This window comes from Hemiscyllium ocellatum, chromosome 36 (genome assembly GCF_020745735.1).
Source record: "Hemiscyllium ocellatum isolate sHemOce1 chromosome 36, sHemOce1.pat.X.cur, whole genome shotgun sequence".
NCBI classification, from domain to species: domain Eukaryota; kingdom Metazoa; phylum Chordata; class Chondrichthyes; order Orectolobiformes; family Hemiscylliidae; genus Hemiscyllium; species Hemiscyllium ocellatum.
In genome coordinates, this window is record NC_083436.1 from 8,769,792 (window position 1) to 8,784,913 (window position 15,122).

Here is a 15,122-nt window from a genome sequence, read left to right on the forward strand (position 1 = left end):
CAACTCACATTATTTGCATAAGTCCACTTCGGCGGTTGATGTCTTTGCGACAAGACATTTGGATTACTGAAACATTTTCTTTGTTTCCCCCGTGCAACCTAATGCTATTTGATGAGGAAAAACTTCTTTCCTTGGAGAATGGCGAATCTTTGAATTCTCTACCCTACAGTGCTTTGAAGATTTAGTCATTGAGTACACTCAAGATAGACTTTTAGATTTCAAATGAAAGCAAAGGATATGGTGATACTGCCAGATTCAATTTGATAAATGTTTAGTAAGTTGGTAAGAGTCTGTTAAAGTCTTTTACCAATCCAAAACAACAGTCAGACAAATGATTCCTTTGTGCAAACCAATCTTAATCTTCCCCAAGAAAAAGTATCTATTCACAATATAGGTAACAACTCCAACAAGTGATTCAAAATACAGTCGTCTTATTACACAAACATGGGAAAATCTCTACCTGACTATTTAGCAAGCATGAAGTACAAAATGGCGAAACGGGCCTGACTGATATGAAGTGAATATTGGTGCAGTTCACTGGGACTGCCTGTCTTCCCCACACAGTCTGCTTTCCAATGGATCCTGGCCAAAAGATGTCTGCTTGTTTATGCTGCAATTTCTTGCTTACTAGCTATTAACAGTACTAAATTTTTACATCTCAAGCTACTCCATTCTTCATGCTGGCTTCCAAAACATTTTATTTTTCCAAAAGACTATTTGCCAATCTCTCTTCTTGTGCAGAAAACTGTTTGATATTTATTGCAAATTGTTCTGTAAGTGCAAGACCTTCAATAAAATTTGTCCTTTCATTAGCTGTACCACGTTTTTTTTTAGATTAGATTAGACTAGATTAGACTTAGTGTGGAAACAGGCCCTTCGGCCCAACAAGTCCACACCGACCCGCTGAAGCGCAACCCACCCATACCCCTACATTTACCCCTTACCTAACACTACGGGCAATTTAGCTTGGCCAATTCACCTGACCCGCACATCTTTGTGACTGTGGGAGGAAACCGGAGCACCCGGAGGAAACCCACGCAGACACGGGGAGAACGTGCAAACTCCACACAGTCAGTCGCCTGAGTCGGGAATTGAACCCAGGTCTACAGGCGCTGTGAGGCAGCAGTGCTAACCACTGTGCCACCGTGCCGCCCATGAACTAGCCGTTCTGTAGTACCAAGTGGCTATTCGAAAAGGGCGATGCTTCCTTTGCTTTACTTTGCTAAAATAATATTGGAAGACTACAGAGGTTGCAAAGTTGCTTCCATCTACCAGAATTGAAATACTTTCCACAAGACATGGAACTTTATATCATACTTCCCAAAATCTTATGTGAAAACACATCTTCGTGATAAATGCAGAAATTAGAGGAGGATACAAGATATACAACATCCTTCTTAGTTAAATCTTTATCTTTTACTAGTTTGAATACCTAGTCCCTTCCACAATTAAACTCTCCTCTCAAACTGAAATGGAATACTGATATTCTGTGGTTGTGACTGTGTAAGTAGCCCAGTTCCATTTTAGAATGAGAAAACATTTTCAGGGAAATCCTGTTGAATTGCTGTTGGTGCATGTTTTAACAGTGCAAACTTCAAACCGGTTGAATCACGGGAGATAGGAAACAAAAGTGTTTGGGTTTGTCCAGCAGAGGGGTGGCCAATCATTCTTCATGTCCTTAAAACTAATTGATATAATGCTGTTTTGCTTAAATTATTGTTCCTTCATTGGAATGCTTCCCATTCAGTATTGTGCAGGAATGGTGATATTTTATAACTTGGGATAGGATGATTTTTTTCTTTTGACATTTGAATGGAAATTTAGCATATCACCTCTTTAAAAATATCAGCATTTACAAAGTTTTTTGAGCCTGATGTATAAGTTGTTAAGATTGTGTTCTATTGGTGGTTGGATCTGTTTAGAAATTGTCTCAGTATTTCAAAAGCAGTTGATTACCTTTAGTCAATGTAAACAATTGAGTTTGTATATTGTCAGGTAATTTAGTGACAATAGAGTCTGTGTGAAGGTTTTAAAATCTTGAATAAGTTCTGGTGGCTATCTTTCAGTAATAGAAGATTGACTTCATGTAAACATATAAACCTTATATTACTTCAGATTTAATGTTACCTCAGGATTTTCTTATAGATAGGCTAATTTTATGAATTAAATTTCAGTAAATAGTAAACCATAAGTATTGCCTTCACATTGCACTTTTCTAACTACCTTTTGAAAGATGCCTCTCCTCCTGACTTTAAGTTGCTCTTTAGAATCTGTGACTTTGATTACCTGCTTAATATTTCTTTTGTTAGTGTCAAACTCTGTTTGATAACGCTTTAATGAAGGCTTTGAACCTTTTAATACATTTGAGACATTATATAAATACAAATCGTCATGATAACAATAACTGTTGTTAAATTGTATTAATTAGTTCAGAAAACAAATAGCTAAATTTTATGTTGCAGTTTATTTGACAAATAACTGTTAATAAGCAATTTCCACTGTATTAAAATTGAAACTTCTGTGAACGTACAATTTCTCTTTCAAAAGTTGTTTTGTATTCAAAGGGATTATGTTACTGTTGTGTCACATAGATAGATAACACACTTCAGAAGTTTCAACAGATTTCTATTTACAGTCTTAACTTCAACCATGGATATCATTCTCCCTTCATTTTGCAACAAAACAGGGAATACTGGCACTGCAGAGATGTTATCAGAACACCCTCTCCTATCTGAGCCATCATCAGTTAGTTTTTATAATTGGATGTCAAATGCTGTGAGTAACCGAGGAAGTATTACTCAAGAGTCGCCAGTTCCTAGATCTGGACATAACAGCCTTCCAACAGGTAAACTGAAGAACGAGTACAAAATGGAAAGAAACTCTGTATCTGGAGGCCAGTGCATTGAATGGCACTGTTTGTTTTCTTCTACTATGAATGACTATTGATTATAGCAATGGAGCTGAATGCTCCAAGAGCCCAGTGGTTCTAACAAGAATCATTTGCAGGAGTCAGTTGGCTAGGATTGAATATTGGTCTTGTTTCTTTAAGTTAGTACATAACAGATATATTACCCAATGTGTGTGATTTTTTTCTTGTTTCTATTAATGAAATACATAGAATATACAGTGCTGAAAAGGACCATATATACTATATTGACTGTTAGTTTATTATCCATACACATTCCTTGTATTTTAAATACATCCTTTAAGCCTTTTATCAGTCTTTCTATTCTGTTTGCTCTCCTGTACTTGTCAAATTTTCTTCTGAAAGTATTAAAGCTATTAGCTATAGCCACCTCCTGTAATAATGTGTTCTACATTTTAATCACACTCTAGGTAAAATAACTTACCTTGATTTCTAGATTTGATTTATTAAAAACTACCTTGAAGTGATGGCCCTTAGCTTAATGTTCTGCAATAAGTGGCAACTTGCATAAGTTTATGGACCTCTATTTGGGTTTCCTCATAATTTTGTCTGGAAAAAAGAAAATAATGTTCCATCTTTTCTAATAGCTGTAGTTTCTCTGTAGTATTTCCATTCTTGTCAATCTCTATTCTGCTTTCTTACAGTTTCTCCATCCTTTTTATAATAGCTCAATTAGAGCAGTGCATGTTTTGTTGAGGTTTGGCATGATTAGGGTCCTATACAGTTTTACATATCTGTATTACTTTTGAATCCTGTACACACACAAGTTAATTTCTGAGCTATGACATTTTAAGTGCTTTGCAGACTTATGATGTTGCTAATAATGATTTATTCACCTGTATCCTTGGATTTCTTTGTTCTTTGACCTAGATTTCTTAGTTTCTACTATGTACATCATTTTTCTGTTTTTCCCAACTGGTGTTTATCCATGTAAAATTACGTTTAACGTTTAGTATCAAGTCTGCATATTTCTAAATTGTCCTGCATTCTCCCTCAAAGTTTGCCATTGTCCTAGAGAAGGCAGGAGAAAGTGAGGACTGCAGATGCTGGAGATCACAGTTGAGAATGTGGTACTGGAAAAGCACAGCAGGTCAGGCAGCACCCAAGGAGCAGGAGAATCGATGTTTCGGGCACAAGCCCTTCATCAGGAATGAGGCTTGTGGGCCAGAGGACTGAGAAAAATGGGAGGGGAAGGTAGCTGAGAATGCAATAGGTAGATGAAGGTGGGTGCAAGGTGAGAGGTCAGCCTCCTCTCCGAGAGAAGGCAGCACTGCTTATGTTTTGTCATTTTTTAAAATTACTGAATTCATCTCTTCAACATGTTATGAAATACCTAGCTGTTGGATTTTTCTGATTATGTGCTAATTATTTGAGTTCCAGTGGGTCAGGAATTCTAAAAGAGAAGTGAATAGTAAGATATTTCCCTCTTTGTAGTTTTAAAAAAAAGCTGCAAAACTAGAAAAACATTATTTTTGTTCATTGCGACTTTAAACACGGTGTCACCTGCAAACCATTACAAATGATGGCAATTAGGAATCATATTATTTAAGTAATGTATTCAGTTTTATTCCGTGTATGATCATTAAAAAAAGTTGCAATCTAGATATCTTCTGGTGCTTTACAAAATGTTGGACTATTAACTTATGACTTTGCTAATCAATAGCTGTAGAAGTCTGAAACAATTATAAATGTTGAAGTTGGATTAAAATAAGGTATTCTTGTCATGATACTTCATGCCTGCCGAATAAGCATTTTATACCATGGTTTAAATGTGTGTTGCTATTTTGCATAGGTTTGACATATAATCTTCCAACAATACAATCTGCATCTGACTTTAATACAGTGCTGTCAAGTGATCAGAACACGCTGGATGGCACACAGTCTCAGAACAGCACTAGTCAGGACGAAATTGTTGGCATTGAGGAGGGTAACCAAGGCCCTCCTGCTGTTCAGTTGGCTGATGCACAGGTAATTAGAGAGCCCTATAGTTTGCCTTCTAATTGCATTCAGTAACATGCCAGTCATTTTTATTTCCAAATGTGAAAGCATAACTTTTACGTACAATTTTCTTAAAACTAGAATATATTTTGTACATCTGCAATTGTTTTTTTCATTGCTGGTTAGGAATATGCATCCACCAGAACTCAGACATTGAGGGGCTTTTCTTAATCTCTGCTGCTTTATCATTTAATGATTCAGTACATTTTTTAATATGTTGTGTTTTTTTTTGCAATAATTATTTCAAGTTGCATGTGTTGCAGAACCTCTTTTTATGTTCATAGAAAAACTGGAAGTATTATTATTTGAAATAATTTATAAGATTGAAGTATAACTCATTAATTCTTTTCAGGTTGTTTTTAAGCCTTTGCTGAGTAATACAGGAGTTCAGTCACAAGATATTGCACCTTTAACTTATGGAATGTACTTTGGGGAACACTTGTCATTCTCTGGGAGCCTGGACTGTCTCAGGGCAGATATTGTTGATTCTGACACATCCAAAGAGAGAAAGATCAGAAAAAAAAGAAGGTATATAATGACTAATTCGCTTTTGTTCTTGCAACGGAAACTATTGTAAGAAAATCAGAGCAATAACCACGATTGATATATGCACCTATAATTCACAAGGTTCATAAAAATGAATGCGTTACTAAAATTTCAAAGTTTGAATATTGGAAAAAAAGCAAAAGCAAAGAAATAAAACCAGAAAATGCTGGCAAATCTCAGCAGGTCTGGCAGCATTTGTGGAGAGAAATCAGAGTTGACATTTCAAGCTCTGTGACCTGCAAGTTGTGCTCCTCGCTTTGACAGGATTTCCATTCCATTTTGTTTTCTTCTTGTTCACTGTCATTTATTTCACTGTCACTCCTGGTGCCTGACAAGGTATTTGCTGGTTCGGAAGAAGGCTCACTGGAAATGAAATGTTAACACTGATTTTTCTCTACACATGCTGAGATTTTCCAGCAGTTTCTGTTTGAATATTGGCAATATCAGGAAAACTGTGATATTGTATAAACATTCTTATATACTTAAAAACAGAGCATTACCCTGATGTGGAGATTTTAAAAGCTCACGTCATTGATTCTGAGATTTATTTTTATTGGCCATTGCTCCCTGTTAACATTTTCTTCTTGGTTGCTTCTTTAAACCAGTTATTATGTTTGTGTTTCTTTATTTTGACCGTCACTTCACTTTGCCAAACACTGTCAGCTTGATCTTGTGTGGATCTCAATCTGGGCTTCAATTTATCCTGATCCATAAACCCAGACTGCCTGCTTCCTTCTATTTGCTTCAATCATACCTGTTTCAGCACCAGAGACCATATTGAAAAGGCATTGAGATTACACTGCCAACATTGGAAGTGTAAGGGTGAACCCTTTCCCATCTTGTTGTACCTACATCTTAATTAACGTGGCTTACAAAAATCATCTACTTTGGTTCTATCCTAATTTTTATATGTTTTACCCAGCAGATCTTCCTTGACCTACAGTTAATGAATCAGTTTCTTATTAGTAATAAAAATAACGTTTTATTTATATATTTCAGCTTGAATGCAAAACTTATTTCATTTTCATCTTTTGTGATTTTTCAGACAGGGCATGATAAACCTACCACCTCTTGATTTCAAACCAGCATTGATGTTTGATACATTCAGCATAAATGCAGTTGTGATGGATAGACCGACTAGCAACCAAAGCTCAACTAATGCTCTTACTTTCCACGAACTTAGTAGGCATCACCAAAACACCTTTCATGTTAACTTCACTATCTCCTGTCAGTCTATCAGCCAGCATGTGGACATGGCATTGGTTCGTCTCATTCACCAATTTAGCACAATGGTTGATGATATAAAGGCCACTCAGACAGACATTAAACTTAGCAGATACACAGCTGGGTCTGTGTCCCCCACACCAACATTCAAAACACGCAAACATCGAGATTTTCGGTCATCAGATTTCAGTCGCAGTTCTCGAGGCAGTCTTAATGGAGGTGTCAGAGGAAATAGCACTAAAGTAAATAAAAGACTTGGGAATGAGAACAGTAAAAGAGAGTCACGCAATAAAAATTCATCTGGGCCAACACAAAGAAGAACCTCAAAGGTTTCTAGGAAGGGATCGAAGGATGTTGTAGATCATGTGACTATTCAAATGGATGATTCTGACTCGATCACGGTGTCTGAGCAAAGTGAACCATCTGCAGAGTGTTGGCAGAATATGTACAAGCTGCTTAACTTTTATTCATTAATATCTGATCCAACGGGCATTCTTGAAAAATCTTCCCCCGATGTGTTAGGTCCTACAGGTAGGATAATTCTTCTATATTATATAAAGTGTGAAATCCGACTTTGAAGTCAGTCTATTGGATATCTTGGATGCTGTGATAAATTTCTGAAAATAGGTCTGGCAACGTAATAATTCCATTATTGGAACAGTTATCCAGAGATATGATTTTAAGTCCCATCATGGCATCTGGGTAATTTCAATTTGCTTATCCTGTAAATATGGAGTACATTAATATCAGTAAAAATGGCCTTTATCTACTGGATTGTTGTAAATCCAGTTTAATTTGCTAATTCCCTTTATAGCAATTTGTAGACAAATCTGCTGGCCTTACTTGATCTGAGCTACACATGATCCCACATCCACAGAAATGTGACTGATTCAGTTATGAATGTCTTCTGGGATAGCCTAACAAATCATAAAAGTCCATCAAACTACTCCAAAAATTTTAATAAAAATAAATCTGATCACACCAACTGACACAGCAAAAGCATATCCCATTTCAATTGACACTGCATGTAGTCCTTACTAATGTCTCTGGATTTGTTCCAAATTGTGAGAGCCATGTCCCTGACCAGTCAAATAATGGTTTGATATGATCATACTAAGAACATACACCTTTCAAAAATGTCACAGACTTCTTCATCACAATCCTTGGGTATGACAAGTCTCAGCAGAACAACTAGAGATGGGAGCATTGTACATATAGCATCCTGAAACACTTTAGATGAAATAGATAATGATTGTCAATTCCAACTGTACAGATAAGCATATTATCTTTTGTTTACCTGTTTTGTGCCACATGGTTTAGCTGATTTTACATTGAAATAATCATCTGAGGGGACCTTCTGGGGAGGTTATCATGAAGTTGGTCTGTGGAAGAGGATTGCCCTTCTTGATTTTCTTGGATGGAGAAGGCCCTTTCTGTTTTGAATGTTGCCAGTAGTATTGGATGATTTTGGATAGGTGGAAGATGTTTTGAGGAGCCTAGTTCACTAAGTGAATGTTACACTATTGTATTTTTGGACTATCTTTTTTAATTTGGCGATCACTTCCATCAATCTTGCAGCCATTGATTACAAGAATAACTTCAAAGTATTCTTCCAGTGTTTTTATGTTGGCATCTCCATAGGCTTAGAGTCAAAACGTGTGGTGCTGGAAAAGCACAACTGGTCAGGCAGCATCCGAGGAACAGGAAAATTGACATTTCAAGCAGAGGTCCTTCATTCCTGATGGACGAAGTTATGAGTAAACATTTGCAGAGTAAATTTAAAAACAACTTTTTGTCCTTCATAGTGAGGGATGATGAAAGAAAAATCAATGTGTCATGGGAATAGGTAAAACAATTGTGTATTAATTTAAATACAGACATTGCATGAAAGTGAAAACCTCGATTGGCTTTTCAACTGCCTTCAATAAATTGTCAATTTTAAACTTTAAATTGGTTAATGTGTCCTATTTGTCCCATTGCACCTTTAATTTCGGGGAAAAAAACTAGGCTGTTCAGAAGGAAAAAATGAATGAACCAGAAAATCGAGAAAAAAAAGATGCTAAAGAAGTGGGTTTAAAGAAAGGAAGAGAAAGGGGATGAGTAGCGAAGATAATTCATAACTTGAGGCCTGATTATGCCATGTGTGAGTTTTGTAGGAACTGAGATGAATTTTCTAATTAAGTTTTATCTGTAGATACAGGTGGAAGAAGTCCCACTGAACCTGGCTGCAGAGTAGTTTTTGAAAATGAACAGGATTGCTCAAGTCCGAACAGACTGTCGAGGAAGCGCAGCTTAGTAAGTGCTGAACCCCACCATGTCACACTAATAGTGTTTGGAGTTGGTATGGTGAACCGCACTCATCTAGAAGCAGACATCGGAGGCTTAACAATGGAAGCAGAGCTTAAGAAGATTCATGGAAGCTTTACAGTAAAGGAGAAAATGAAAGGTAATTATATTAAAATAGATGATCAATTAAAATCAAATAAGATTACACTTATTAGAAATTGGGGATACTATGATAAACAAGTGTCTGGTTGAGCAGATTATTCATGAAATCAGATCTTCTCTATTGTAATCCTAAAACAATCAGCTCCCATTTTATAAATAGTTTATAATATTAAGATTAGCTTCAGTAAAAGTAATTCCTTTTAGAATATTATTGACCTGATATTCAATTTATATTTAATTCTTATCATCAATATTTTTAATTCCACTATATCTTCGTTTTGCAATCATACATACATAGATTTTAGCATTGTAAAATGTTATGAAAACTGAAAACTCAAAGGCTTTGAAACCTGCATAGCTTTTGAGCAGAAGTTGAGCTGTTTCAAGTATTTTGTGGCTTTTGAGGGTAGGAGTTGGGACATCATATTGAGGTTGTACAGGATGCTGGTGAGGCCTCTTCTGGAATACTGTGTGCAGTTCTGGTTGCCTTGCTGTAAGGAATGATATCATTAAATTGGAGAGGATTCAGAAAAGATTTACCAGGATTTTAATGGGCATGGGGAGTTTCAGTTATAAAAGTAGGATGAATAGACTGGGACTTTTTGCACTGGAGCATAGGTGATTGAGGTTTATAAAATCGTGAGGGCCCTAGGTAAGGTGAATAGCAAGGGTATTTTCCCAATGATGGGCGAGTTCAAAACTAAGGGACATATTTTTAAGGTGAGAGGCGAAAGTTTTAAAAAGGACATGAGACATTTTTTTTTAAACATGCTGGTTCATGAGTGGAGTGATCTGCCAGAGGAAGTGATGGATGCAGGTACAGTTTTAAAAAACATTTGGATAAGTACATGAATAGGAAAGGTTTAGAAGGATGTGTGCCATACGCAGGCAAGTGGAGCTAGTTTAGTTTAGGAATGTGGTCCCCTGGACTAGTTGGACCAAAGCATTTGTTTCCATGTTCTATGAATAATGGATGAATGGACACCACTCAATAATTACCGGACGTGAATGTTCCCTCTGAGTCGGGGAATACTTCAGCAGTCAAGGCATTCAACTTCCAATCTTCTGCTAAGTGTCCTCCAAGGCAGCCTTTGTGATACATAACAACACAGAATCACCAAGCAGAAACTGATAACCAAGTTCCATACCAATGAAGAAGGCCTCAACTGTGATGTTAGGTTCATGTTACGCTACATGTGACCCCACCACACTGTTCTTATCTGTAAAATCTTCCTTATAGTCCTGTTTTGACACCATCACCTTGATAAATTGTTATGATCTCTTTACCTTAATTAATTTGTACAATTTTGGATTACTTATTACTTTGGTTAGACCCTTGGTATGCGATTGTTATGCCTATCATGTTATTCCAGGCAAATAAAAAACGAAAGAACTGCGGATGCTTTAAATCAGGAGCAAGGGCAGAGGTTGCCGAAAGGGCACAGTGCATCTGACAGCATCTGTGAAGAAAAACCCAAGTTAATTTTTCGGGTCTGGTCACCCTTTCTCTGACTTTTCTTCACAGATGCTGTCGGACCTGCTGGGCTTTTCTGGCAGCTTCTGTTTTTGTTCCATGCTATTTCAGTCATTTGGATTTCTCCAGCACCACCTTATTTTTAATTTTTTGTAATTATCTCTCTATCATTTAATCGATTATAGGTCATCCCTTCAGTTGTTATTCAGCTATGGACACTTTACTCACACTGTCTAACACCCTTGGTCACCTGCAGAGACTTAGTATTTGACACTCCACTCACGCCATTATGTGATCTTTTGATCTCTCTGCCTATAAATTCTATGTCCTGTGTACTTCCCCCTCACTTCACCTGACGAAGGAGCCAAACTCCAGAAGCTTGTGATTTTAAATTAATCTGTTGGACTATATCCTGGTGTTGTGATTCCTGACTTTGTCCACTCTAGGCCAACACTGGTACTCCACAGTATGAATCTTTGACAAAGTTGAATTGTTTACAGCGTGTGCTGGGGAAACAATGTACAGGTAGTTCTTCTATAAAGCAATGGTGTGTTCTTGTGCATTCCCGCATTATAGAAATATCGCACTTTAGAAACAGCAGTTAAAGTGTTAGCGATGTAATCATGTTACAGCCAACACACAGCTTAACAGCTTGTGCTTTAGAAACAGTGTCCCTAATTTGTCAATTGCTTTACATCAAATTTGCGTTAATGAAATGTGTGTTATAGCAGAATGAGCTGTATGCAGGAAATCAAAATGAAAACCAAATGCTGGAAATACAAAACACATCTGCCAACATGCAGATAACTGCTCATTTTCAGACTTGGAGACAGTTAAGTCAACAAGGAAAGTGGAAGAAACCTCAATGCAAAGATGTTAAATGGGAGGGAATAGCAAACACAGCTTGTCTACTTCTTTTTCCTCCTGTCTTATTGTTTAAAAATTGTAAATATTTAATGTTGGAAAGATCTAAAAATTTGTGTAAAACTTTCCTAAACCTTCATACTTGAATTGTATATTTCAAAATTAATACATTGATTTATAAGCTTTTAACTTGTGTGCTGAACAAATGTTCTTAACTTATTGTGGTTTTACTTCAGATGTTTTACACCAAAAGATGACTGAAACTTGTGCAACTGCTCATATAGGTGGTGTAAATATAGTCCTGTTGGAAGGCATTACTCCAAATATTCAGTGAGTAAAAGTTAATTTCTTTAAGAACTTCACAAGGTGTAATTAAAGAATATTAATTTTCTGTGTAAATGTAATGCATGAAAACATAGAATTGTTTCTGTAATTTTTTTCTGCATTTTCACCATCTTTTAGTTGTATGCTTCACTGATTACGAGAAATGAATACCCAAATTGTTTAAAGGTACAGCTGCATGTTAATCTTTTGCATTACCTGACTTCGTATATACAGCACATTAAGCAATAGTCTTATTGCATGACTGTAGAATAATGATTAGAAGACTTTGCATAAGAAATTGAGAAATGCATTCCTCATTTGATGAGGAATTGATATTAAGTTTTTCTATCTGGCAGGGTTTTAAATTTTACATTTGACAAAACATTATTATCAGGTTTGTTTTCAAGTCCTGAATCTCTGTCTGGCTGAACATTGATTTTATAAATGAATTTGAGCTAATTGAGATCAATTCTGAATATTACCAGTTATTCTTGCAAATTGAATAGTGTAATAATTGAGATTTAATATCTCAACAGTAGATATTTACTTTATGAGGCAGGAAGTTTCAGTTAGAAATATAAAACATTTAAATTAGTCTTAAAAATGCAGAAAAGAATGAGGCAAGGTGAATGAAATAGAGAATGCAAGATGAGGTAAGTGAGAGTACTCTTATTTTGATTTATTCTTTTTTTGATGGTGATTGTTGACTGACTTATTTATTTAGATTTTGTCCCAAAAGGTACTAGAGGTACCGGGGCAGCTAGATTCCGCCCTGGTGCATCACAATCCCTTTTGTTGCAGCTGAGGTGGTATCCACTTCCTGAAGGTCCTCTTTAAAATATTTTGCTAGGTCTTGTTTGGCTAGTTCTCTTGTTTTCTATCTGATTATGTCTGATGAATACAATTGTGGGAAATGAAATAGATGGCCATCTATCTTCAGTTGTTTCTCTGTCACACGCAGCATTGGTGTAGTATTATGCTAACATGTTGCCTGGCTTTATTTCTGCTATATTAGTTTTTTGATTGGCTAGGACAGTGCATCATTTGAACTGATTTGGCACTCCCGAGTGATGTATATAACAGAGGAAACAATAATTTATAAAGAGCCTTTCATGACTTTAGAATGTCCAAAAATTTTTACAGCCAGTTGCTGAATATACTCATATCAGAATTGATATCATGTAAGAGTTATCTCCATGATCTTTACCCTTAAAAGGAAAGGAACTTACTATATCCTCAAGTAAAAGTAAACTTGTTTTTTCAACAATCAAAGACTAAACAAAACAAAGAATGGTTTCTACAATCATCAAAAATTTGAATTCAGTATTCATTACCATATTGCATTCAGTTTTTATTGTCAGTTAGTACAATAAAAATGTAATTCGAATTTGATCTTTGGGGACAGAAACTGTCTGGAGTATAAAAATATGGATGTGGAAACTGGTTGCAGAGGGCAGCTTTCAGGTGAGTATTAAATAAATGTACGCATGGGCCTTGTACTCAACTATTGTCCTCAATCTTCCTGGAACAGGGAAAGAGAGCTTACCAATCAAGCTCATGCAATTGTAGACTCAGTGTAACCCCCTGCACGTGGGGAGGGATTGTCCCATACTGTGATATTTTCTAACAACATAGCCCTCCCTTTTTCTTCTCTTACCCCGTTGAAATTGACATTTCCTCTTCCAGGGTGTGGAGGGGTGCTGGGAAATTCCTCAATAAATCACAGGGTGAAAGAAAGAGAGGCATGTTAAAGGGCTGGTCCTCATAACCTTGTGGATTCTTTTGAGATCTATGCAAGTTGTGCTGAGCAGGTCTTTTATCATTTGATCCAAGCTCCTTGAAAACACAACCCTTTTAAATGTCAAGTTATTCACGTTTCTGCCTGAAAGAAAAGTCTCACAATACTGACTTTTACGAAAATACATATGGTAAATACTTTCTGAAGTGTCAGTGCTATTGTAGGAAAAGGAGCAGGCTTGTTAACGCATAAAATGTGCAATTGACACATTAATCTATTTCAGTGAGGTTGGTTGAGGATCAAGTATTGATTAGGTCACTGGGGAGAATTCTTCACCTGTTATTTCAAATAGTACCACAGGATCTTTAACAACACCTAAGAAGATGGTTTAATTTTTAATCAGCAAAGCTATACTGCTGCACTGAAATGTCAGTTCTGTTTCTGTACTCAAATCTTGAGTGAAACTTGAGCTGATAACCTTCTGATCTGAATGGTGAGACTACAAAGTACAAATAAGCTGTTTGGAAATTAGCTCAATGTAATGGATTCAGAGTTGCATGTGTTACTTGTTAATTTCAAGATAAAGGGTAATATTTCCGAGATCATTTTGGCAAAAGTCAACAGATGCACTTGGGATTGCTTAAAATTATTCTAAAATATACACTGGATGCATACTTGGCATTGTTACAAATGTTACATTGTTACATTCTATTCCTGGTTTAGTTTCTCTCATTTCCAGTTTCAGCAAACTGAAAATGCACAACAAATTGTTGGAGTAGGGGTCTGTTAGCTCAATTTGCTGGAAAGCTGTTCTGGGATGCACTGTGATGCCAACAACTTGGGATCAATTTCTGTACTGGCTGAAGTTACCATAAAGGACTCAACTTCTTCACCTTTCCCTTCACTAAGATGTGGTGACCCTTCAATTAAACCATCACCAGTCATAACTGTAATGAGAGAGCAGCCATATGACCTGGTAGACCTCCGGCATCTTTACCTTTAATTTGCGATTTTTTTTGTATTTATGAGGTATTATTATTTAAATGAATGTTATTCCCTTAGTTTAACAATTAATAGTAATGGGCAAAGTTAGTTAGCTCAGTTCGCTGGACTGCTGGTTTACGAATCAGAGTGACACCAACAGTGTGGGTTCAGTTGCCACACGAGCAGAGTTTACCTTGAAAGTCCAGACTTCTCAACCTTACCCTTCACCTGAGGCATTGTAGCCCTCACGTTAAATTCACCATCAGTTTCTAATGCGAGAGTAGCTCTACGGTCCTCTGGCATGATTAGATTCCTTACAGTATGGAAACAGGCCATTTGGTCCAACAAGTCCACACCAACCCTTCGAAGAGTAACCCACCCAGACTCATCCCCCAACCCTATATTTACCTCTGACAAATGCACCTAACACTACAGACAATTTAGCACGGCCAATTCACCTGACCTGCACATCTTTGGATTGTGGGAGGAAACTGAAGTACCCAGAGCAAACCCATGCAGACATAGGGAGAATGTGCAAACTCCAATCAGACAGTTGCCAGAAGGTGTACTAACCACTGAGCTACTGTGCCGCCCAT

The 15,122-nt window shown here is 36.7% G+C and overlaps 1 protein-coding gene across 5 annotated transcripts in view; it reads left to right on the forward strand.

Annotated features, from left to right (window-relative positions):
• kiaa1109 (KIAA1109 ortholog) overlaps positions 1 to 15,122 on the forward strand; it is a 407,563-nt gene that overhangs the window by 256,833 nt on the left and 135,608 nt on the right. For 4 of the 5 annotated variants that reach the window (XM_060851682.1, XM_060851684.1, XM_060851685.1 and 1 more), the window contains exons 43-48: positions 2,687 to 2,845; positions 4,719 to 4,894; positions 5,277 to 5,452; positions 6,516 to 7,225; positions 8,889 to 9,140; positions 11,717 to 11,810. In XM_060851682.1, the coding sequence (XP_060707665.1) occupies positions 2,687 to 2,845; positions 4,719 to 4,894; positions 5,277 to 5,452; positions 6,516 to 7,225; positions 8,889 to 9,140; positions 11,717 to 11,810 (1,567 nt within the window). The remainder of the gene's footprint in view (positions 1 to 2,686; positions 2,846 to 4,718; positions 4,895 to 5,276; positions 5,453 to 6,515; positions 7,226 to 8,888; positions 9,141 to 11,716; positions 11,811 to 15,122) is intronic. The other variant, XM_060851683.1, reaches the window with a different exon arrangement.